The 23776-nt window shown below is 34.2% G+C and overlaps 2 protein-coding genes and 1 pseudogene across 2 annotated transcripts; 1 reads left to right on the top strand and 2 right to left on the bottom strand.

Annotated features, from left to right (window-relative positions):
- Positions 1 to 7325: 7325 nt before the first annotated feature.
- LOC148576065 (uncharacterized) lies at positions 7326 to 8441 on the bottom strand (annotated as a pseudogene).
- Positions 8442 to 17154: 8713 nt separating this feature from the next.
- LOC148576064 (uncharacterized) lies at positions 17155 to 18082 on the top strand. The gene is made up of 2 exons (XM_088502670.1): positions 17155 to 17446; positions 17634 to 18082. The coding sequence occupies exons 1-2, from the start codon at positions 17155 to 17157 to the stop codon at positions 18080 to 18082; spliced, it is 741 nt and encodes a 246-aa protein (XP_088358796.1).
- A 3195-nt stretch (positions 18083 to 21277) lies between these two features.
- LOC107604749 (uncharacterized) lies at positions 21278 to 21787 on the bottom strand. Its single transcript, XM_016306415.1, has 2 exons — positions 21487 to 21787; positions 21278 to 21438 (listed from the first exon to the last, which is right to left on the bottom strand). Exons 1-2 carry the CDS (start codon positions 21785 to 21787, stop codon positions 21278 to 21280), a joined length of 462 nt encoding a protein of 153 aa, XP_016161901.1.
- Positions 21788 to 23776: the final 1989 nt, after the last annotated feature.

Raw genomic sequence — 23776 nt, 5'->3', positions numbered from 1 at the left:
AGCTCTGACCTCTTCACACTCAAGTAGACATAACTTGAGTTATAGATGTCCAAATGAGACAGTTTTAGTTGTGTTAGATAACTAATATCTATATCTTCAAAATGATATGTATATGTCTATAATGGACATTTAGTTTAAGTCACACACCACTACCATCTTTTTGACGCAAGAAATTAGCGCCCAAGGTCCGCCTGGTGGATAGCACCCCACGCTTGGCGGAAGGCTTATGCGCCTGGCGGACCCCTCCAAACCTCCAAGCATGCCCGGCGAACTCCATACACACGCCCGACGAATTGATGTTCCTGGAGTGTGATTTTGGGCCTTTGCCCAATTTCTTCTAATACAAGCTTAACTTAAATCTAATTACAACTCTCAGGAAGCAACAATTAAGGCCCAAGCTTAATTATCCATATCATTAGAAACCTTAATCAGATCTAAAACATTGAAGATTGTAGAAGATTAGTTATTAATTCTCTCTAGAAACATAAAAAATTTGGTTATTAGGATTTGTTCTAGATTAGATTTTTATTATGGTTTTGATTTGAATTTGAAGTAAGTAGCTAGTTATCTTATCTTTCTCTTCGAAGGATAAGATTAAGATTAGTTTTGAATTTGAATTCTAGAATTTAAGATATAAATAAGTGAACCTTGTTCACAAGAGAGGGCATCCGGAGGGAGGATCTTCGGATCCCTCACGTGTCTCTCTTCCTCTTTTCTTTTGTTTTGTTTTCTTTTACTTTTTCATAGGTAACTAATCCTCTGTCCAAGGATTAGGAGCTCTGTTTATATTTTCTATGAGTTATTAATTTATGTTTATTTTATTTTGAAGTTTTTCATTAATTTATTTCATTATTGAGTTCTTCGTTCTTCATTCTCATTAGTATCATCCAGGTATGCTAATCCCTTTTGAATTTTTTTATTATAATTAAAAAAATTTATATTTGAATTAAAGCTTGAAAACTCCTTCACATTACTCTTTGAATTCGGCTAGAAAAAGTGGTTCAATTAGTGTGCGATACATGCATAATTTTCAATCACTCTAATTTTAAATAAGTGATTCTAATTGCTTTCTCAATTCTTTAATCCTCGTGAGAACAATATCTACTCACTGTGATACTACTTGAATGATTCGATGCATTTGCTGGTATCCGTGAGTTTTAATTTTCGCTCAATGGTGGTTGGAATATAATGGTAGATATGCAAGAAGATATGTTTGTCTTGATGCAAACAAAATTATTTCTTATTTTTCGGCAGTACAATTTGTAGTATGTTATAAATGCATGCCATATTGTACATTCTTACTTTCTAGAATGATTTTGTAGGAATTAAACCGTAATTCCTACTCCCTTAATTCCCATATTTTTTGAACTTGAATGTGTTCATGTAATGATGTAGTCTATTTTTTGCCGATAAAAAGGAGAAAGTATAAGTACTAATTTATAGTTACTTAACATTGGTCAATTTTAGGGTTTAAGTATATAATTTAAAATATAATAATAAAAGTTTATAATTTATGATCTAAAATTTAAGTTAAAAAAATAATTTAAAAAAACAATTGATGTTGACTAAAAAAATTAGTTTTCTAACGTTACTTGATAAAAAAAATTAGTTAAGATATTATTGTGTAGGTAGCACATTTAAAAGAATAGATTAGGAAATATTGTCAAAGTATAACTTCCAACAAATAACTCTAAGTTCTCTAAAATAAACAATACATAAGTATTAACATACATCATAAACAAAAATATTAGATATTGTACAAAACATGATTGTATAAGAGCAAAATCATCAACATTTTATACAAAAACACTATTTTGATTCTCAAATTTGGACAGAAAAATTTCAACAAACAAATACAAAATCAAGTCATTTCAAATTTAGGCATATAAAAAAATTTAGCAAACAAACATAAGATTGAATCAATTCAAGTTTAGAAAGTTAAAACTTACAAAATTGAAGAGTAATGATATATCATACAATCAAGTTGAGCTTTTAATCTCTATTAATTTTATTAACTATAGAGCGCAAAAATTCAAAGTGTCTAATGCTGATTTGAGTATCTAAAAGAGTTAAAAGCTATGTTTAAAATAATTTATTTTCTAAAGTTAAAGAAAAAACGGCTAATTGCTTATATGTTAAAAATCACCAAGGTTCAGAACAAAGAAACATAAAAAATGAGAGAGAGAGAGAGAGAGAGAGAGAGAGAGAGAGAGAGAGAGAGAGAGAGAGAGAGAGAGAGAGAGAGAGAGAGAGAGAGAGAGAGAGAGAGAGAGAGAGAGAACCAACTTGAAGTGGAGGAGGATGGATAACCGGCGGCTGCGGCAATGTTGCTGTTAATGGTAGTCAACGACTTTTTCCACGATGTTCAACATGAGCTAGGGAAGGGTACAAGGATGAGAGGTGCGAACATCACAATGATAAAGATAGAGAGTTGATGCAGAGAAGAGGGATGAGGTGGGGGACGATGCAACAAACACGGGTGGCGATGCAAAGCATGGAGCAACGACAGAAAGAAGAATGGATACCGTGAACAAAGAGAACGATGCGGAAGAGCAAAGAAAGTGACGCAATGAGGGATGATGGCGCAGTGAGTGAGAAGAGTGGTGAAGGGAAATGTTTGCTGAGAGGTGGGGAGTACTGGAGTAAGGGATGATGCATAGTGCTAAAGAAAATACACAAATAAGGATTATGGTTAAGATATATATATATATATATATATATATATATATATATATATATATACACACACGTGACATGTGAAATGAATAAAAAATCTACAGTAAAAAGTAAATTATCAAGTACAATTAAGTAAATTCAGAAATTTTGAGAACTAATGGAGACGGGGTAAAAGTTTTTATTTGGATTCTCGTATCTGTCTTGGAGAAATTTCGCTCCCTTTTCTATCTCAACGGACAAAATTTCATGACTTTAAATCTCCATTTGAGACTATCTCTATAAAAATTTCTGCGCCTAAAATGTTTTGCTATGGCTATGCAAAGTATAATTTTAGGGTAAAAATAAATTACTAAAATAGAGTGGACAACTATTTTAACAAACTTTTTAACTTATTTAGGGTAAAGTACTAAATTGACCCCTACATTTGGGTGTAATCCTGTTTTGGTCGTTAAGGTTTAAAGTGTCCTATTTGAATTCAAAAAAGTTTCATTTATCTTTAATGTAGTCCCACCATGAGGTCAAAGTTAAATAATTAACGGAATGTCCTACATGACAGCAGTACAAGAACAAGGTTGATAATCTGGAGAACAAGTTCAAGCTCCAGAGGCACAAAATCAACTGTGGATACATCGATACATTTATTTATAATTTTTCTTACAATTTAAATAAAATATTTTCTATAGAACTAAAGAGAATGATAAATAAATGTATTGATACATCCGTGGTTGATTTTGTGCCTTTGGAGCTTGTATTTGTTTTCCAAATTATCAATCTTGTTCTTGTACTATTGTCATGTAGGACATTCTGTTAATTATTTAACTTTGACCTCACGGTAAGACTACATTGAAGTTAAATCATTTTTTTTAGATTCAAATAGGATACTTTAAACTTTAAGAACCAAAATAGGATTATATTCAAATGTAGGCGACCAATTTAGTACTTTACCCATTTATTTATGTATCCAAAAGAACACTTTGTTTGGGTGGCAGTGGCTAATTTTTTTTTATATGAGGATCACATATGAGTTACACTGGGCTATGGAGCTTTGGAGGGATATACACTGTTGTGACGGTGTTGCTTTTTTGAATTAAGTGGGAAGAAATCAGACCTCCGATTTCTTTGCAGAGAGAGAGAGAAAGGAACACAAATTGGATGGTTCGATTTGTGTGAAGCAAAATTTGTTGTGGACTGAAATCGGGCCCTCCGATTTCTAGACTTGGAAAATTTTTTAATTCGAGAGAACACTAATCGGATGGTCTGATTTGTATTTTATAAAAAATTTGAAATGGCAGTAGGCGATCGGACCCTCCAATTTATTTGTTTATGTATACATAAACCAAATTTCCCAGAACTCCCCACTTCTTCTCCTTGATCATCTGTTTCAAATCTCAGAAAATCATGTTCTTCCTCTTTTCTTGTTCTTCTTCTCCATTCTTTCAGAAAAAATAATAGTGAGATTGAGAGTTTTTAATATACGTATACTATCATAGATGATAGAGTTATCTTGAAAATATATTGTTATGGACAACTTTTATTACAAACATATGAGGGAGTTCAATTTGTATGCAAAAATTCATTAGATGTTATTCCATTCACATTGTCATTTGAGGAATTAAAAGGTGTGATTTGTGAGAAGATAGATTCTCAAATATGTAGGAGAGTATCGTGTATTTTGTACAGGTATCTTTTATCTATGTTTGGTAGGTTCGTTCAATTTCAAACCAAATACGTGATGGATGAAGTGAGCATGCATGAAATGTTTTCAATGGATATTGAAAATCGCTACCGAATGTCGTGCATCAAGCTGTATATTGAGTTCGAGCAATTTGAAGTGGACCGAAATATTGAATTGGAAGATTATAATAGTGATAGCGATGAGGAATTTAAAATTAACTATGAGATCATTGGTCTAGGTGAAGACGAAGATGAAGCTGATGTCACTATAAGCGCAGATGTGGCAGAGGTTACAAATGCACTAGCAAACTAACATCTGTTTCAGAAGCCTTCTTTCATGCGGTCGTTGGATTTGGAGGCTATGCATGCACCAGAATTTCCTCAATATATGAATGCAGGTATGTAAAGAAAGATAGCTGTGTGATAGTTTGAAATAGTAGATCAATAAGGTTAGATGAGTAATATATGTGATCTGTGGATTATAATTTGTGATCATAGTATTTGATTACTTTATTAGTTCATAGTTCTTTATTATGGATTATATTTACTAGTTCTTTATGTAGATAAAATAGCTAAAATATAGACTATAATTATATTTGTTAAAGTGTATTTATCAATTGTTTATATAATAAATGATTTATTACTGTATATATAATAAATGATTTATTACTATAATGTATAGAGAAATTTTAATTGTTAAGATATATATTTAATGATTATTTATAAAAATATATATCTTGCAGTGTGATTGTAGCAAAGCTTCCTGTTGTGGTGGATGGTGAATTCACGGTGGGAATGGTATTCAGTTCAAGGGAGGTAGTAATCAAGGCAATGAAAGATTATACCATCCGTAGAGGTGTAGACTATCGGGTGTATGAGTCAGAACCGATGACATTCTATGCTAAATGTATACAATATGGCACAGGTTGTGATTGGCTGATCAGGGTTACCAAATTGCAGAAGAAGTACTGCTGGGAGATAATGAGGTACAATGGTAGTCACATGTGTACCAGATCTACTATTTCTCAAGACCATTCAAAACTGGATTCCAAGACAGATTCATAAGTAATTAAGCCGTTGGTAGATGTTGACCCATCTATAAAGGTGAAATCAGTCATTGCAGAAGTACAGTCGAAGTTTAACTACACCATCAATTATAGCAAAGCATGGTTAGTAAAGCAGAAGGCGGTGGAGTCAATTATCGGAGGTTGGAAAGCATCGTACGAAGCTTTGTCCATATAGTTTGAGGCCATGTGTCACAAGGAGCCATCAATAGTGGTTCACTTTGAAGCAATGCCTGCATACCAGGGTTATTACCCTTGTATTAGGGTATTCAGACATTACAAGCCAGTAGTGCAGGTGGATGGGTCTCATTTTTATGGAAAATACAATGGTTGTTTGTTGGTTGCAGTTTCACAAGATGGCAATAACTATATCGTGCCTATTGCATTTGTCATAGTGGAGGGAGAGACTTCTGAGGCGTGGTACTTTTTTCTAAGTAACTTACGTCAACATGTGATAACATGTGATGGTGTCGGACTTATCTCTGATCGACACGAATCATTAGGTCAGCTATTGCTCGTAATAATGGAACTTGGTCTCCTCCTAGAGCTTTTCATATGTTTTGTATCAGGCATATTGAGTCGAACTTCTTGAGGAAGTTCAAGCCACCTTACCTGCAAAAGCTTATCATTAATATCGGTAAGTTTGAATAAAAGGAACTATATTCTTACTATAAATACGATTGAATAGAATGTTATTCATAGTTGAATGTTTTTTTATCATAGGATATTCGAGGATAATTCGGGAGTACCAGATGCGCTATCAACGATTACGCGAACGGGATGAGGCTTACACCAACTGGCTTGACCGGATCCCACGTGAGCAGTATGTTTTGGCATTTGATGGTGGATAACGATGGGGTCATATGACCACCAATCTTGTGGAGTGCATCAACTATGTGTTGAAGGGGGCACGCAATCTCCCAATCAATGCACTTGTTAAGGCTACATTTTACAAACTGAATGAGTTGTTCACTTGGAAAAGAGCCGAGGCTGAGGCTCGTGTTAATGCTGGACATGTGTTCTCTGAACTTGTGACCTCCAAGTTGCATGCAAATCAACGAGCATCGGAAAAGATACATGTTAGTTGCTTTGATAGAGAAATGAAGTATTTGAAGTACGTGAGATGCCTAGTGGGGTTGAGTATGCAGTTGACCTACGCCGACAACGATGCGAATGTAGTGAATTCTAGGTTGACCGAATTTCATGTCGACATGTATTTGCTTGTTGTGCAAATCAGTGGTTGGACTGGCAAGTGTACATTCATGACGTATACAAGATGGACAAAGTTCGAAGAATATACAGGGCTAGGTTTAGACCACTGGAAAATCCTATAACATGGTCTGCTTATCATGGACCTCGATTCGTTAGCAATCTTTTCCTCAGACAGGTATCCAAAGGTCGGCCTAAGATGACCCACTTCTTGAATGAGATGGACACTCGTATGTTGCGTGGTTCTTGGCGATGCAAGCAATGCGGTGCTGAGGATCACAGTCGTAGTAGATGTCGTCAAAGTGGTGGTCCAAGTGTGGGTTCAGTCGGCCATTAGAGTTACTATTGTTGCATTTCATTTGAATTTATGTTACTGTATGACATTGGCATTTCGATATATTGTATCCAACAAGTTCTTAGTCAATTAATAATTCTTTGACGCACATGATAGTTAAGAACAACGTAATTAACAGAGCCGATCCGTTAATTCTAACCAAAATAGGTTACAACTCCTTAATTAACATAGTCGATCCATACAATCAAACCAAAATAGTAACAACAATCTAATTAACTTAATCGATCCATACATTCTACCCAAAATAGGTCACAAAAACTTAGTATACATGGTCAATCCATACATTCAAACCAAAATAGTTACCCACAACTTAATTAACAACATCAAACACATTATTTTCTCATCGCTCACTTCACATCTTTGTATAACTTTTTACATTTCTTTGCAACCTTGTTAAAAGTGGACGGGATAAACCGATTAGTGCTCCGACGTGGAGGATTAGCTCTAAGGTTGTAGCCTTTCCCTTTTGCACTTGTAGTCATTCCTATCAGAATATAACACATGCATTATGCAACTAATCAAAGAAAATTAACTATCAATATACAACACAATGCTCTAGGCAACTAATCAAAGCAAATTCATTATCAGAATACAAGACATGCGGAGGGCAACTAATCAAAACAAATTAACTATCAATATACAACACAAACCTCTGTGCAACTAATCAAAACAAATTCTTCCTCAAAATACAAGATAAGGCTCTAACCCAACATATTCAATGTAATGAATCCAATAGTTTGCTTTACCTGCACTAGGCGCTGGATCATCACCGCGATCTTCATCATCTTGACCGGCCAGCTCATCATCGACATCGCCTTCATCTTCCTCATTCTCATCCTCATCATCATCCTCATCCTCATCGTTGTCCTCATGGTCGCCATCACTATCCAGATGGTCTACTAGGTAGTCATCAGTTTCATCATCAACTGCCTTATTGCTCTTCAGAATTAGACTCATTGGAATACGCCTAGGGTTTCCATTATATATAATCCTTCCTATGGCATCAGCACTCCTACTCGAGTCAACAGACATTCTACCTCCAAAATTATCAGAAGAAGTGCAAACCCGAGGTCTCAAATCCAATAACCTCCTAACTGGAGTAATACCACTCAGATGTGCCAGCTGGTCGGTGGGAATGTCATCATAATTACCTGAATGTGAGCGACCTGGCCCCGAAGCCATGAAACCAAGCAGCTGGATGAATGAAGCTTACTCCCCTGCCTCAAGCTGTGGACCACTCCAATACTGTTGATGTAGCAGGACTAATGGTGTAAAATAATCTGACGGATGGGTGTGAAGAACATATGGTGTAAAATACTCAACCTCCTGTTGTGCGGTGGCGGTGCTGGTGGTTCTTACTGTTGATTCTCCTAATTATGTGCTAGAGGACCCTCTGGATTCTCTTGAAATACAAGGTCTGACAATTGCAAGTGGGCACCGAATGCTCCTCGGTACCAATACATGTAAATTTTCAAAGGATAATGTAAAGGCACCAAGTCATTAGCAAGAACGTGACTATATCGATTGGTCCATTGCATCACCCAAAAAGAGTGGGTGTCAGACCAATCTTGATTCTTAGGTCTAGTTAGTACTTCGTTGTGTGATGCACCTAGATCCCGCTCTTGATTAGGAACGCCCTGGATCAAGCCAAATTGCATCCTGAATCTATCAGATGCATGCCACTCGACGCATTTGAAAGATATGAGCGATACTGTGGTATTCTAAATAACCGAATGATGAGGGATGTCTAAAGGAATCACGTCTGGCTTGATGCGTTCAATGCCATAAGCGTGCTAAACAAATTGGACACATCGAAAGCATTAGATGATTACACAACAATTAATTCATTGACCAAATAAAAGTAGGTACTAGTTTTTTACAACATATATGTCCTTCTTGAAGATCATCCAACAACCTCCTATAGTGCGCAAGCGAATGATATCGGTAAGCAAAGTTTTCATGATCCCAGTTACGCCATTTGTCGTCAGACAATCTCTAGTTAGCTTATCTTGTAAAAAATAAAATAGAGTTTCTAGTACTTCTTTCAACACATACATTTATTCATTTTTACTTGTTCATAATCAAAAACACTCGGGGATTTCCAGGTATCGGCACAAGAAATGTTAGTCGGATTCAAGCTCAAGTAAGCAAAAGTGTCAGTGGACCATCCATCTACTTGCAGTCGACACGAATTGCCCTATACAATGATCTATACAAGTGTGCAAGGCATGCCGATCCCCAACTAAACTGTATGATCCCAACGAAGTTACAGAGCAAAGGCAGAAATTTCTAGCGCTCCACCGCACCCAACTTGTCTCCAAACAGAATTGTCCCAAATAACAATATTATGTGACACTTTACGTACCTCAGAATGTGAATATTATCAGTTAAGACTATGCGATCTTTCAAACCACAAAACCACGTCAATTTTATAAAGCTTCCTCTATAGTCCGCCTTTCTTGGTGCAACCCAAACTGGTGCAAGCAGTCGGCCTCTAAGGCCTCAAAACTACTCATGGTCGGTCCTGTAACCGGATGACCATTTGTCGGCAGACCAAGAATTACCGCCACATACTGCAATGTCATAGCACACTCACCAAGCGGAAAATGAAATGTATGAGTCTTAGGCCGCCATTTCTCAATTAGAGCATTAATCATTGCTGACTGACATTGGATGAATCCAACCTGGGAAACATGATAAAAATCAATTTTCCATAAATGCCCCTCAACAATTTGGTTGTACGGATCTGGTGGCATTTAAGTGGTCACATATCAACATCCGTAAACCCTATAATTTCACATTTTTGTTATAACTACCAGTATAATATAATTATATTAACAATAACATAATTATGCTCACATGTCCATTATAACTACAAGTATAATTGTATTTCAAAGTTCAAACATACTAAATCTGTTATACAAAACTCCTAGATTCATATTTATTAGCTTATAACAAAAATTAATTAACCTTAACTAATAACTAGAATAATTTCAATAATCATAATATATATATATATATATATATATATATATATCTATATATATATATATATATATATATATATATTCTTCTTTACATAACCTCTAACATTATTATTATTATTATTATTATTATTATTATTATTATTATTATTATTATTATTATTATTCATAAAATAATATATTAAATTTATATTTTAAGTTTTGTGTTTACTAATTTATTGTCTAAATTATACTAAATTATGTTAAATTCAATTATTAATAATCATAAATAATTTATTAAATTTATATTTTTTTACTTAACTTAAACTACCTTAAATTCATATTTCTATTTCTAATACAATACAATTAAAACAAAAATATGTTAATTAAAATTTCATTCCAACACATAATAATAATAATAATAATAATAATAATAATAATAATAATAATATGGGATAAGTATGATTTTGGTCCCCAACGTAGGGGCTGAAAATTTTTTTCGTCCCTCGCCTTTTTTTCGCTCCAAAATGGTCCCCAAAGTTTCAGTTTTTTTTAAAATGGTCATTCGGACCAAAATGCCCCTATCCCTTCTTCCCCAAAATCATGCCACCACCACCACCACCAGAACGAACCAGAACCACCACCCCCCACCCACTGTCACTCCATCACCATCTCCATCACACCAACGAAAACTCAGAAAATCAACATCATCATCGTCATCCTCATCAGAATTCAAACTCATATCCAGATTCAAACTCAGACAAACAAAAACTCAACCCAAAAAATCATCATAAAAAATCCAGAACTCAACTCAGATAAACAAAAACTCAGATCCAGAAATTTCACAAAAAAATTCAATTAACAGAATTCACAGAAGAAGAAGAAGCGGTGGGTGGCAGTGGGTGCGGCGGCGGGAAGAAGAAGAAGAAGAAAAAAAAGTGGGGGCGGCGGTGGGTGTGGCGGCGGAAGAAGAAGAAGAAGAAGAAGAAGAAGAAGAAGAAGTAGGGGCGGCGGTGGGTGTGGCGGCGGGAGAAGGAGAAGAAGAAGAAGAAGAAGAAGAAGAAGTGGGGGCGGCGGTGGGTGTGGCGGCGGGAGGAAGAGGAAGAAGAAGAAGAAGAAGGCGGTGTGGCGGCGGGCGGGGGCGGCGGCGGTGCAGCGGCGGCGGCGGTGCAGCGGCATGGGTCTCCCCCCCCTCCCCCCCTTTTCTCCCCCCCTTCTCTCCCCACCCACCCCCGCTTCTGTATCCCCCTTTCTTTCTTTTTTTTTTCTTTTTTTATTTATTTATTTTATATTTATTTTATTTTATAATTTTTTTAATAAAGGGTATTTTGGTAATAAAAAAAATATATTTGGTAAAAAGGACGATTTTAAAAAAAACTGAAACTTTGGGGACCATTTTGGAGCAAAAAAAAGGCGAGGGACGAAAAAAATTTTCAGCCCCTACGTTAGGGACCAAAATCATACTTAACCCTAATAATATCTACAGATTTTATAAATTGATTTCATTCCAAAACATATAATCAATAATCATAAATTTCATTCCAAAGCAAAACATCATATTATTAATCAAAATTATTCACAGATTTTATAAACTAACTAATTCTACTTTATTCGCTATTTCTAACACTTAACAATAATAATATCATATATACATATTTAATTTCTAATTAGTGCTACTATAATATTGCTACTAAAATCTAATATTATTACTATTATTTTTATTAAATCAAAATATTAGGTAATAAAATGTTACATAATTTAGATACCCAAGATAATAAATAATGTGAAGTTCGGACTGATTCACTTTTTAATTTTTGATCTTCTTGGCATTGTATTTAAAATTATTTTTTTCTGCTGCTTTAATTTATAGTCCGACAATGATTGAAAATAAAGATGGTTGTGGGGTTGGAGAACAAACAGAAAAGAATAGTGTATGCGAGTGAAAATGATGACTGCTGAGAGGAGGTGACATTCGAACAGGGTATAGGAAGCAACGAAGCCAACCAGAAACCCATTGCTTGCGCGCCATGTGGACGTTAGTATACAAATTGGACAGTCTGATTTGTATATCGTCTGATTACTGTAATTGGACCGTCTAATTATACTCTTCCAATTGGACCTTCTGATTTATTTGGCGCAGCCATCACAGCCTGATAAAACATTATATACCTCCATAACCATGCTGTATATCAATCCTCATTCCATATCAAAATTAAAAAACTCAGGCAGCTGTCTGACTGGCCAAGAACATCTTTTTTTTAATACGTATATCATTTAATTTCAAGTCCTTCCATTTCTGGTTGAATCACTATGGATTTTCCGTTTCATTAGTCTAATAGAATTAAAATTCTTTGCATTGTACCATGCGATGATGAGAGAATGATGTAGATCTGGATGATATGTATATGATGATGATTGGGGGCGACATGATATATATCAAGTGCACATGGATGCTTTAAAACCATCTCATGATCACCTTGGTAGTTTATAAATTTATTTATATATTTCCTTGATTTTTTCAACTACTTGAGGATTTGATTTTATAGTTCGAAGTGCAATATATATTTTATACTTGTACCATATATTTGTTTAGCTATCTGATCTGTTTTTAACGTATATCATTCAGACATATAATATGTGAACCAATATATTCAGGGTCATTTCAACACAATTATATTATAATAACTATAATATTTTAAAAAATATTATTAAAATTAAAATAATATTTTTTATTATTATATAATATTTTATTAAAAATATTACTTAAAAAATAATATTACTAAAAATATAAAAAAATGTAATTTTAATTCTAACAATTATTACCGTAGACACTATAAATATAATCATATACTAAAATCATATATATAATATGCATGAGTATGTTTATAGTAATTATGGTAATAATATAAGTATTGTTAAAATTAAAATGACATTTTTTTCATATTTTAGTAACACTTTTTTTTAATAACATTTTTAAAAAAATTATTATTAAATAATAAAAAAATATTACTTTAATTAACATTATTTTTTAAAACACTATAATCACCAAAATATAAACATACTAAAATAGTCCTCAATATATATATATATATATATATATATATATATATATATATAATTATTTTTATATTTTTATCTATTAATTTATATTTTTAAAATAATTAATTTTATAATATAATATTAGAATTTAACTATCCCAAAAAAATAATTTAAGCACCATATATACAAACAAAAGAAACAGGAAAAAAAATGCAAAATTAACGTAAAAAAAAGAGTCTTGTATATATAAAGTAAATGTATTAGAAATATAATTATTTATATATTTATTTTTATGTATTCTTTTAAATTTTTAAGATAAATAATTTTATAATAAAGTGTATGAAAAAATCATGCTAAGTATTCATTAAAATCAGTCGTCAAAATCAGTCATTAGTATAAAATATATATTAAAGAGTAAAGTATCGTTTTTGTTTCTAACGTTTGGGATAAGTTCTATTTGTGTCCTTAACGTTTTAATCGTCCTATTTGTATCCCTAACGTTTATAAAAGTGATTTAATATTATCCTGCCATCAATTATATTAACAAATCAGATTGTATTTTTCAATTATTCTCATTTGGATGTATTCATTCTCAATTAGATCTCACTTAGATGTATTCGATTTTAATATTATATCCACTATTTGTGTTTAGGTTCAATTATGTCCCTAAAAAAGTGAATTATATAAATGTTGTAGGGATTAGTTTCAACTTTTGATGAGCTATTTTTCGGAGTGGATCATCGGTTCTATCTCAAACATTTGTATTCTAATTTTAAGAAGAGATTTTTAAAACTCAAACTAAAGCTCATGATGTATAATTGATGGTATGATAACATTATTGAATTACTTTTACAAATGTTAGGAATACAAATAGAACGATTTAAATGTTAGGGATACAAATAAAATTTATCCCAAATGTTAGGGGCAAAAACGATACTTTACTCTATATTAAAGTATAAAATATAAATTTAAAATAAGTTAAAGAAGTATTAGGTACACAAATATATAGTGATTAAGTTTGAGGATTGATTTTAGTATATATATATATATATATAATTTTGAAAAAATATCATTCTTTTTATTTATTTTTTTGGAGAGACACAACCAGGGTATACCTTATGGGAATTTTTATTTAAATATATATTTTTTTAGTTTTGTTTACTGAAATTAATTTTAAAAATTATTATAAAAATACATAGAATTATTTATCTCGTTTGTAGTGTAAACTATCTTATTTATAATGTAAATTAGATATGTAACCCCCGATCAGTAACAAAATGTAACACTTTGCATACTATCGGAGTGTCTCCGGATCATCCATCTGTGGCGTATGGCAGACACAGTCTCGCAGCCATGTAAGCTTCAGCGAGAACAACTCCTTCCTCTATACCCCCTATTGTGCAACCATCGGAGGTATGGTACTAAGTAGTTGCTCCACCAACTCCCATGTCTCCGTACCGTACCATCTATAGAAATCACATAAGCATCCTCCGATTGGCTCCCCGTGCGTGCGTAGTCCAAGGTGGTACGTCACCTCCTACAGGGTGATAGTGGCCCCACCCCATGGTAGATGGAATGTGTGGGTCTCCGAACGCCAGCGCTTCACAAATACCGTTATCAGAGAGTTGGCAAAGACGAAGTCCCTAAGAGGCACCGTATCGCCGAAGCCGGCCTCCCTCGAATATGGGACGATGACGTTCGGTGGTGGAAGTGTGTAACTCACTCATCGAGGTAGAAGTAAGCGATGCCTCTAACAAAAAAAAATGTTGACAATTATTAAAAATTTGTATACGTGCATCATCATAACAAACTGACTTAACTATTGTATACATTTGTTTAACAGAAATTTACATGTATGTACTAATTGAATTTATGTCAATAAAATTTTTTACATTAACATTTACATAGTTAATTAATAAACATTTCCTCAACACGTTACTTAAAATAAAGACATTCACTAAAGTAATTAATAATTTAATTATCAAACTTTAACTCAATAATTTAATTTAAGTAAATACAAATTACATAATAATTCACTTAACTAAAAAAATAACTTTTACTTGGATAGTTAATAACTAAATTAATAACTTAAGAAACGTGTAACCAATAAACTAAGTTCAACGATTGAAAAACATCTACCAAAATATTTGACAGCTAAATTAATAATTATCTAGTTAAAAACTTAACTACAAGAAAATGAGAACCACATTCTTAGAATTATAGCTTATCGTTGACTTGTTGCTAACGATATAAATTGTATTATAATTTTTGACAAGTAGTCTAACCGTGATTATACATATATATGGGATAACATAAACGTTAAGATAAGAAAACTAACCGCAAAGTCGGTTGCCCCGACGTAGTCAGGGACGGATCCACCTATATAAGAGTGGGGGCAATTGTCCCCATTGAATTTAAAAAATTCAAATAATAAATATATATGTGTATTTGCAATGTCCCATTACAATAATATATTTGCCCCCACATTTAAAAATTTTTACTTATAGTGTGAAAAAAAATTATACTATTAAATATTAATACAATGATAAAAATTATTGTATTATATAAATTTAGAAAAAGTATAAAAAATCATTTTTAATTAGTTAATATTAATCTATTTTAGTGTTTAAGTTTATAATTTAGGATTTAAAATTAAAAATTAATAATTTTAAGTTTAAATTTTAAGATAAACAGAATAATTTTTAAAAATTGACCGATGTTGACTACAAAAATTAGTTAATTCCGTAAAAAAAATTATAACATAAATATTATAGAGTGTTAACTCAGTAATTAAATAATAAAAAATATTTGAATAATGATTTGATAAAAAAAGAGAAATTGTTTATAACTATACATAAAAGAATTATGATTTGTTTGATTTTTTAATTTTTATATTTTACACAATTTTTTATTATTCTCTCACACACTTATATTAAAAAATCGAAGTTAGTCCATTTAAGTTAGGTTCCTTATAGATTTTTTTTTCAAATATTAAGGTATAATGTTTTTATTACATAAAAAATAATCAATAAAAATAAATTTTTATGGGTATAAAATATTTAACAAGATGCTAGTATTAAATACTATGTGATATATTAAAAAATTGATTAATATATTTTAAATTTTAAATATATAAATATATTGTTATTTTTGCCCCCATTACCAAAATTTTCTGGATCCGTCACTGGGCATAGTGCCAAGTCGCGTTCACCCTATTAATGTCGGGATCATGTGCATCTGTGCGCGCCATCTTCGTCTTACTCGACAATATGGTTAGAAAGGGGTAGAAGAGAAGAGAAAGTGGTAGAAAGGTTTAAAATGGGCCCAAAACCTCGCTGTAAATGACATCTATATATAGGCATTACCTAGTCTTATCTCGTTTACTGTGTAAATGAAATACGTATAAATTTATCTCATTTATACTGTAAACGAAATAATTAATTTATGTATTTTTATAATAATTTTTAAAATTATTTATTTCAATAAAAAATCCACCCCCTTATGTGGTATGAATTTTTCACCTTTGCTTCGTTGGGATTTTGTGTTTAGGTGGTTATTGTCAGTACCATTATTGTTCCTTTTTGGTGTTTGGTCTTGAGTTGGAGTACATATTTTTGGCGTCTGGTCTTGAGAGCTAATCAAATGTCGTGAGTTATAGCATGCACCTGTCCAATTGAGGAAATTGGTGCACCATGTCTTTTCTGCATTGGTGTCATGCTTGAGAAAGTGCCACGCAAACGTCAGGTATAGTCAGGTGGTATGTGTCAGGTGGAAAGTTCACCGTTGAAGGGAGGGAGGGGTTAATGGGTGGAGTTTCAATTTGACTCCGTTAGGGCTGCTTTGTAAATGGCGATAAATTATGGGATGAGACTAAAACCCAGTTTTTGGTTAGCTGGTGAAATTATTTGGTCCAGTTTGGGCCTATATTGTGTTAAAGTTTGTGGGCTGACGTTTTTTGATTCCGAAAATCAAACAAACTTCAATGGAACGGCTAAAAAAAATTCGAGGGAGGAATTGAACTTCATAAATTTGAACCAAAAGTTAATAATGATGTGTGACCAAAAAAAAAGAAAAAAAAGAAAAGGTTAACAACGAAGCACCTAACTTCAAATGGAGAATAAATGTTTATATATAGGCGCAACTTCAGTATGAAGGATAGGAGAGGGTAGGAGAGATGGAGGAGAATATGCAACGATTATTGTTCATAGCCGTTACGAAGGGGCACAAGCCCGGTGTATACACCAGTTGGGAGGAGGCGAACCAGCAAGTTCTGGATTATACGTTTCCTGAGTTTCACGGATTCAATAGCTTTGAACACGCATGCTCGTGTTTCAAAGCGAGGATGTCATCGATTTGTGCTGAGAAAGGTCGTAGTGGTGAAACTGGTCGAGTGACGCCGGATGGAGGTGGTGGCAAGAAATTGGCTATCTCCGGCGGAGGCTATTCTTGCCGGCCAATTGTTTCATGTAAGATTTGTGAAACGACATTCGCCTTTTAAAAGTTAGTGTATTTACGAAGGTCTGCTTTGCAGTGATGGAATGTGATTTTATTCGTCTTGGAGTTTTGTTAGTGGTGTTTATTCCGGTCATTTTATGTCTGGTTATTAAAATTATAAATTTATGTGATTTTTGTTGTTCGATGACTGTGCAAAAGGGCTTCCTATAATTCCGGCGGAGGAGATCAACGCGGATTTTACAGTTGTGAGCAGCATGGAGGAGTGGTTGCTGAAAGTTTGCCTGGAGGCAGAGATCCCTTGCCCCTGTTTCTTCAAGGTGGAACGATTTGTCGGAGAGCAAGGCCCGTTCTTTGGCTTCACGGTTGTTATTCCTGGGCATCCATTTGAGATAGAGCTATTTGTCACTGGTCGTTTCTCGATGGTTGAAAAAGATGCAAGAGAGGATGCTGCTTATGAGATGCTAAGCGTGTTGCTTGATGTAACTGGAAAAGAGATTCGGGATTATAACTACAGAAAGGCGAAGCTTCTAGGCGACTCAAATAACGCGCTTTGGGCCAGGGTAGGTCAACTGGAAGAATCTTACAAGAAGCTGAAGGCCAGTTACGATTCCCTTGTAAGATGCCATGTCGAAGGAGAAAGAGTTTGATGTGTGTTTTCTGAATGTGTCGTTGGTGTTTGGTTATGTTGTATTTGGTCAGTTATTATTGTGTGTCCTTTATTTTTGGTGATTGCACCGGAAAGTAGTATGTGATGTGTTTTAGTTTGTTGTTGAATCGGAAGGCTTAGTAGATAATGTGGAAAAAATTGTGTTAATTAGTGATGATCATGTTATGATTAACGACGTTACCTTATAATACAACAAAGTACGATTCGGGTGGAATCCCGTTTGTTTGACCCTCAAATTTGTTTTATCGTTATTGAGCAGTGGTTGTTTTAAATGTTTGCAGAGATATCTCTGCATGAGAAGAAGATATGCTTACTTTTGTTTTGTCTTTTTCTGTGGACTGGCTTGGACTGTACGGCTGTGCCTGCGGTGACACAGTGTCCAGAAGAAAATTTGTCGTGGGGTGGCTTTAGGAATGCATGTACCGTATGTGTTCAGGTGTCGTAAACAGAAAATGAGGGTAAATGGATTAACGGGTTAAAGTACTAAAATCACATATGAATAATTATACTTTGCTGAGTTAATGACAGTTATGCTGGAATAATAACCTGATGTTATGCGTGAACTGAATATTAGACAAATTAATACAATAGAATATAGGTTAAAAAGTAAACAATGGAAGGCAGTGAAAAGTAAGCCTGTTACAATGCAGGTAATAGATGGTGGTAGGTGGTGTTTTAACTAAGGTTAAGAGGAGCCTACGTCGTAACCAGAGCTAAATATAGGACCAAGATGCTAACGAAGATAAAAAGGATCAACGGGTAGGAAAATTGTTGTCGCTGCATTTGGTTGGATTGGTTGTGTTGACGGACAATTGGGTGGTTGTCTCCTTGTTCCGTTGGACGATGACCATGTATGCCTTCCTCGAAAGAGAGTAGTTGGTCAAGAATCGGTGATGGGTTCTACTGAATAGTTGTTGGATGAATTTGATGCAGTAGAGGACCATTGTTGGTGAGCTGACTCTGTAATCATCTGGCACATAGGAATTGTTCGAACGCCATACGAGCTTCGTCGAAGGTTTCCTAAGACTTGTGGAGGTTGCCGCTAAATTCATTAACTTGGCTATGACAGGTCGGCCAGGAACTATAGATACCAAGGACCCTCCCACGGAAAACAACATAGTATTTCTTGTTGGCACGGACCATGTTGAGATTCGAAGGGAGAGCTGTGTTGAGTTTGTTTAAGATGGGAGGTTGGATTTGGTGGTTTTTAAACCAAACGAGGATGGCTCTTGTGATTTGAACACGAAATTCAATTTGTGCAACTGTAAAATTTCCAACGGTTGGAAAGTGATCGAATGTGGGGCTCACATGTGTCATTTTGCAAGGAGCAGAAACTAGCCTAATCCTGGTTTGATGAAGGACAGGATTCTGGTTGAACCAATATATAAAAAAATCGAGTGGTTATAAAAGAACAAGTGATTATAACTTTTGAATATTATTTGCTTTTATAGTTTATTTACGTTGACATATACAAATTATAAGTTGTTTTTTAGTTTTGTACTGTCATAGATGAAAAAACGGATGGAATATAATATAGAGAAAAATTTGTTTTCTTTGGATGGAAAAAAAGTAAGAAAGAAAATTAAAATAGTATAAAATCATTTTATACTCTTTTATATGTTATACATAAATTATAATTTATTTAAGATTATGGATAAATGTGTAATTTTAGTCATGTTGTTGCCATAATTCTCTTCAGTTTCTTATAATTTGTGGGGAGACGCATGGGAGAGGAAGGAAATTGGATGGAAAATACTTGATGGGACTGAAGAATTTATTTTCCTTCCAAGAATGGAGAGAAAATGGAGAGAAAACTAAATCCCTCTATGTACTTCCAATATTACCCCTTAACCTTTTTGTATTTAATTTAAAATATATAGGTAAAATTGTCCTTCCGAAACATTTGTTTGCTTCTTGTATTCTTTTCAACAAATCATTTCTAGAGAAAAAAAATCTATGCAATTTTTTTACTTCTCTTTCTTTTCTTTCTATATCCTTTCTCTCTATTTATAATATACAGCAAAAACTTAGCCTCAGGCGAGAGAAAAGAATCAGCATTAGATTCTATTTGGGCTAAATTCTAATTTGAATTTAAATTTATTTTATTGTTAGATTGATATTAAATTATTCGTAAATTATGTCAAAAATAGGAGGTTAAAAGAATTGAAAGGACATAATATTTTTATGATTTTAAGAAATTTTTATTCAAATTAACATAATCGTATTAGTTTAAAATGAATATAAATTTTATATTATAAATAAATATATTCATCTTATTTTAAATAGAGATTCTGGTATTATTTTTCTAAAACGGTTAAATATAGTCTTTAAATAACTCAACAAAAGAAATAAATATATGTAATCTTTTAAGTTAATAATATTAGAGTGTATATATGAGTACATAATATCTGAAAACATTAATAGATCTTACCTAAAGAATATAGCGAGAAAAAGAAGATAGTATAGTAAATAAAAATTAGGAAATAAAATATAAATTTCAATAAATAATTATAACAAATGAAATATAAAATTAATATGTAATTAAGTTGTATTCAGTAACTTAATAATTTATATAGTAGTAGAGCATATTAGATTTGCTATAGTAATTATGTTCATCATTTATTCAACGTATAATTTACAAGTTGTAATTAATAGGTTTGTAGTTTGTGAAAAAAAATTTGTTATTGATCTGATGAATAAACATCCAATGTTAAGTTTAATTGTTGCAAAATCAATTGGGTTTTAAACGATACTAGTGTTTTTTTTATTGCTAAAATTATACTGAATTTTATAACTCCAAACATGATAACATCCACCAAACTAAATCATGTTCATTAGTTAAAGAAATTTTTTGTCAATATCGAATTATTTGGTACAGAACTTGTCCAGGAAAAGTGTAAACAGCAGAACATTAAGTAGAGATGGGAACCCAAGTCATGGGAGGTTGACGAAGACAAGCAACTCATGGGAGGTTGATGAAGACTAGCAGGTCGTAGTCCGCGCGACATTGGATGTAGGGGATATGAGCGGCCCCTCCGAAAGCATGGACGGAGTTTCGCTCTACTGCACGTCTGCGATAGTCATATAGAAGAGGCATGTGGCCCCTTGTGGAGCACCTGGGTGAGGCACACACCATGTCTTGTTCTTCTATACGGGGCATTTGGACCTCACCTGGCTACGAGATTGTCAGAATTGAAAAACGCATTGCGTTATAATCAGCGAGTGAACCAACCGCATCAAGCTCGCGATACAGTTCCAGCCCTTTTTGTTTTCTGTTGTTGTCGTCCCTGCGAAGCAGCAATGTCATCGACAGTGCGTATTTGGCTGCTACATGGCCTGTACTTGTTGCACTATTCAGCATCTAGATGCCAACGTTTTCGTTACATCTGATGAATAGTTCCCGAAGCGCCTCCCGAAACAGAAGCTCTGGATTGCCAGCTGCCATGCAGCGATCCAAGAATCTCCTTGCCTCCGGGTTGAGGCACCACCACCACGGCGTGGCATGCGGTGGTGGGATGAAAACACTGCGGTGAATAATATCGGCCTCTCCCGCATCTCGTGCAGCCTTACAGGTCATTCTGAGACTGCACACGTCGCGAATGGAGTTTGACGCAACTTGAATGATTATTGCCACCCAAATGTCGTTCGGAAGGAAGGCGATATTTGAGAAACGGTCGATTGTCATTTTCAGTTTTTTCTTGTTGGTTCGTATTTCGATGGGGATGGGGATATGTGTTTAGAGTTTAGGAATTGGAGTGTGACAAAGGAGTGTGCCTCCATATTTATAAGTCCACCGATCCTGTTAGAATCCTGAACTCGAGTGTAGCAGATAGGTTCTGAGTAATGTATGCGTAATATTAAACGTTAGAGTAAGCGTAACTATATTAAAGTGAAACCCGAAAAGTGTATGGGGAATGCTATTAATTAAATTTACTCTATTAATCTTATTATTTTACATTGTTCACACGTTGTTAAAAAAAAGTTGTTAGTTATCTATACTTTTTGAAACTTGGAGTAGTATAGATTATTCCACGTGTAGTCAGAATAATGTTAAACGTTCGGGCAAATATTTTGACGTTTAATATATGAATAATTAATTTTGTATGTAATCTGCGTAGATAAGGCTTTTAATATCATGTATGTGAATTTTGTGTTTTTGAAAATTGTTTCGTGTATCACATAGAGAAGAGAGAATGTGATGCGTTTAATGTGAGGTAAAAAAGGCTTGAACTTATGGTGGAAGGTGGGAAAAATGGATACGTGAGCTTAATGCATTTATTATGGAATTTAAAGCCCTAGGGAAGCGGTGTGACTGCCCAATGAGAAAACTGTGTATACATAATTGGATTGGAGAAGGTGATGAGGCATGTCATATATAAATAAGTTTGATGTTTGAGATAACTTCGCTGAGGAATTTGTGAATAAGATTGAAGGTTGTTACATCCTGTTGTGAGTGAATCGCTGTTTATTGGGTTGGAACAATGTCAACCCCCAGCGTTGGTGATGGAAGTAGTTCTTCCGGAGGAATTGGTCCTGACGCCCCTCTCCGCGACGATGGTAGGCAGTTTTACATTATATTTTTTCCCAGTTATGGTTGAGGTTTACTTATTGATATTGTTTTCTCGCATTTCAACGTTCAGAGGTTGTCCCCACGGTGAATCCTGTCAAGTATGTCATCATGGAGGACCTTGAGCAGATGCTGCGCAGGGCATGCAACGCCCTTAAGACAGAGCCTCCAGTGTTTGTGCCCTGTGATTGCATACACGTCCAGGGCGAGCGCTATTATGGGTATATGGTTCATGTGGAGGGACCACCGGATGGAGTCAACTTTGTGGCATTTGGTAGGTTTTCAGCCGACGAACGCATGGCCAGGCAAGATGCCGCTTTATCATCTCTGCACGCGGTTGTTGGAGAGTCCGGGAAGGAGATCTGGGACTTCAATTACGACATGGCTCAGAGTTGCAGGGATCGTCTTATGGAGTTGCAGCGGGTCTCCAGTCTGTCCGTGGACTCCCATGTCGCTGAACTGGAGACTGAGAACGCTCGGCTGAGGGAGCGGCTGAATGCTTGGGAAACCTTGGACGGCCGTCCATAATGTTGGTTTGGTTTTGGGCTTACGGTTTACTGTTTATGGGGTTTGGGGTTTCTTGGTTAGGGTTCATGGTTGACGGTTTTAGGGTTTCTGGTGAAGTGTTTATTATGCAACTTTTTGGATCGTGACTCTGACATTTATCTTCTTATTACGTTGTTATGTAATAGTTACAATCTATTTCTTTATGCATGGTTTACAAGGGTTGGCACACAAGAAAAATGAAAATTATCGTTACATGCAGTTTCGAATATGATATAGTTTTTTCATTGCATAAATAGTCTTCAAGCTTAGCGTTAATTTGATGTTTGACAGTGCACTGCATGCAATTAAAGTTAAATTTAAAGTCATTCCACGTTTGGTTGAAACTAATTTAGAGATTGAAGTGTAACACTTAATACGGAGTAAATCGAACAGCACACAAGTTTCTATCATAAATGTGGTAGCCGAAAGGGTTGTAAGTGTTTGTTGAAGGTTGTGAAAACGGATAATTGACATTAATGTATTCATTATGGAATTTAATAAAGTTCCTGGGGAACTGGTGTCATTATTCAGTTCCAATTGGAACGGAGAGGGTGAGGACAT

Source organism: Arachis ipaensis, chromosome B1 (genome assembly GCF_059453495.1).
Source record: "Arachis ipaensis isolate K30076 ecotype BB chromosome B1, ASM5945349v1, whole genome shotgun sequence".
Taxonomy (NCBI): Eukaryota; Viridiplantae; Streptophyta; class Magnoliopsida; order Fabales; family Fabaceae; genus Arachis; species Arachis ipaensis.
The sequence above is the reverse complement of the archived record's forward strand: the minus strand, read 5'-3'. Positions and strand labels throughout refer to the sequence as shown.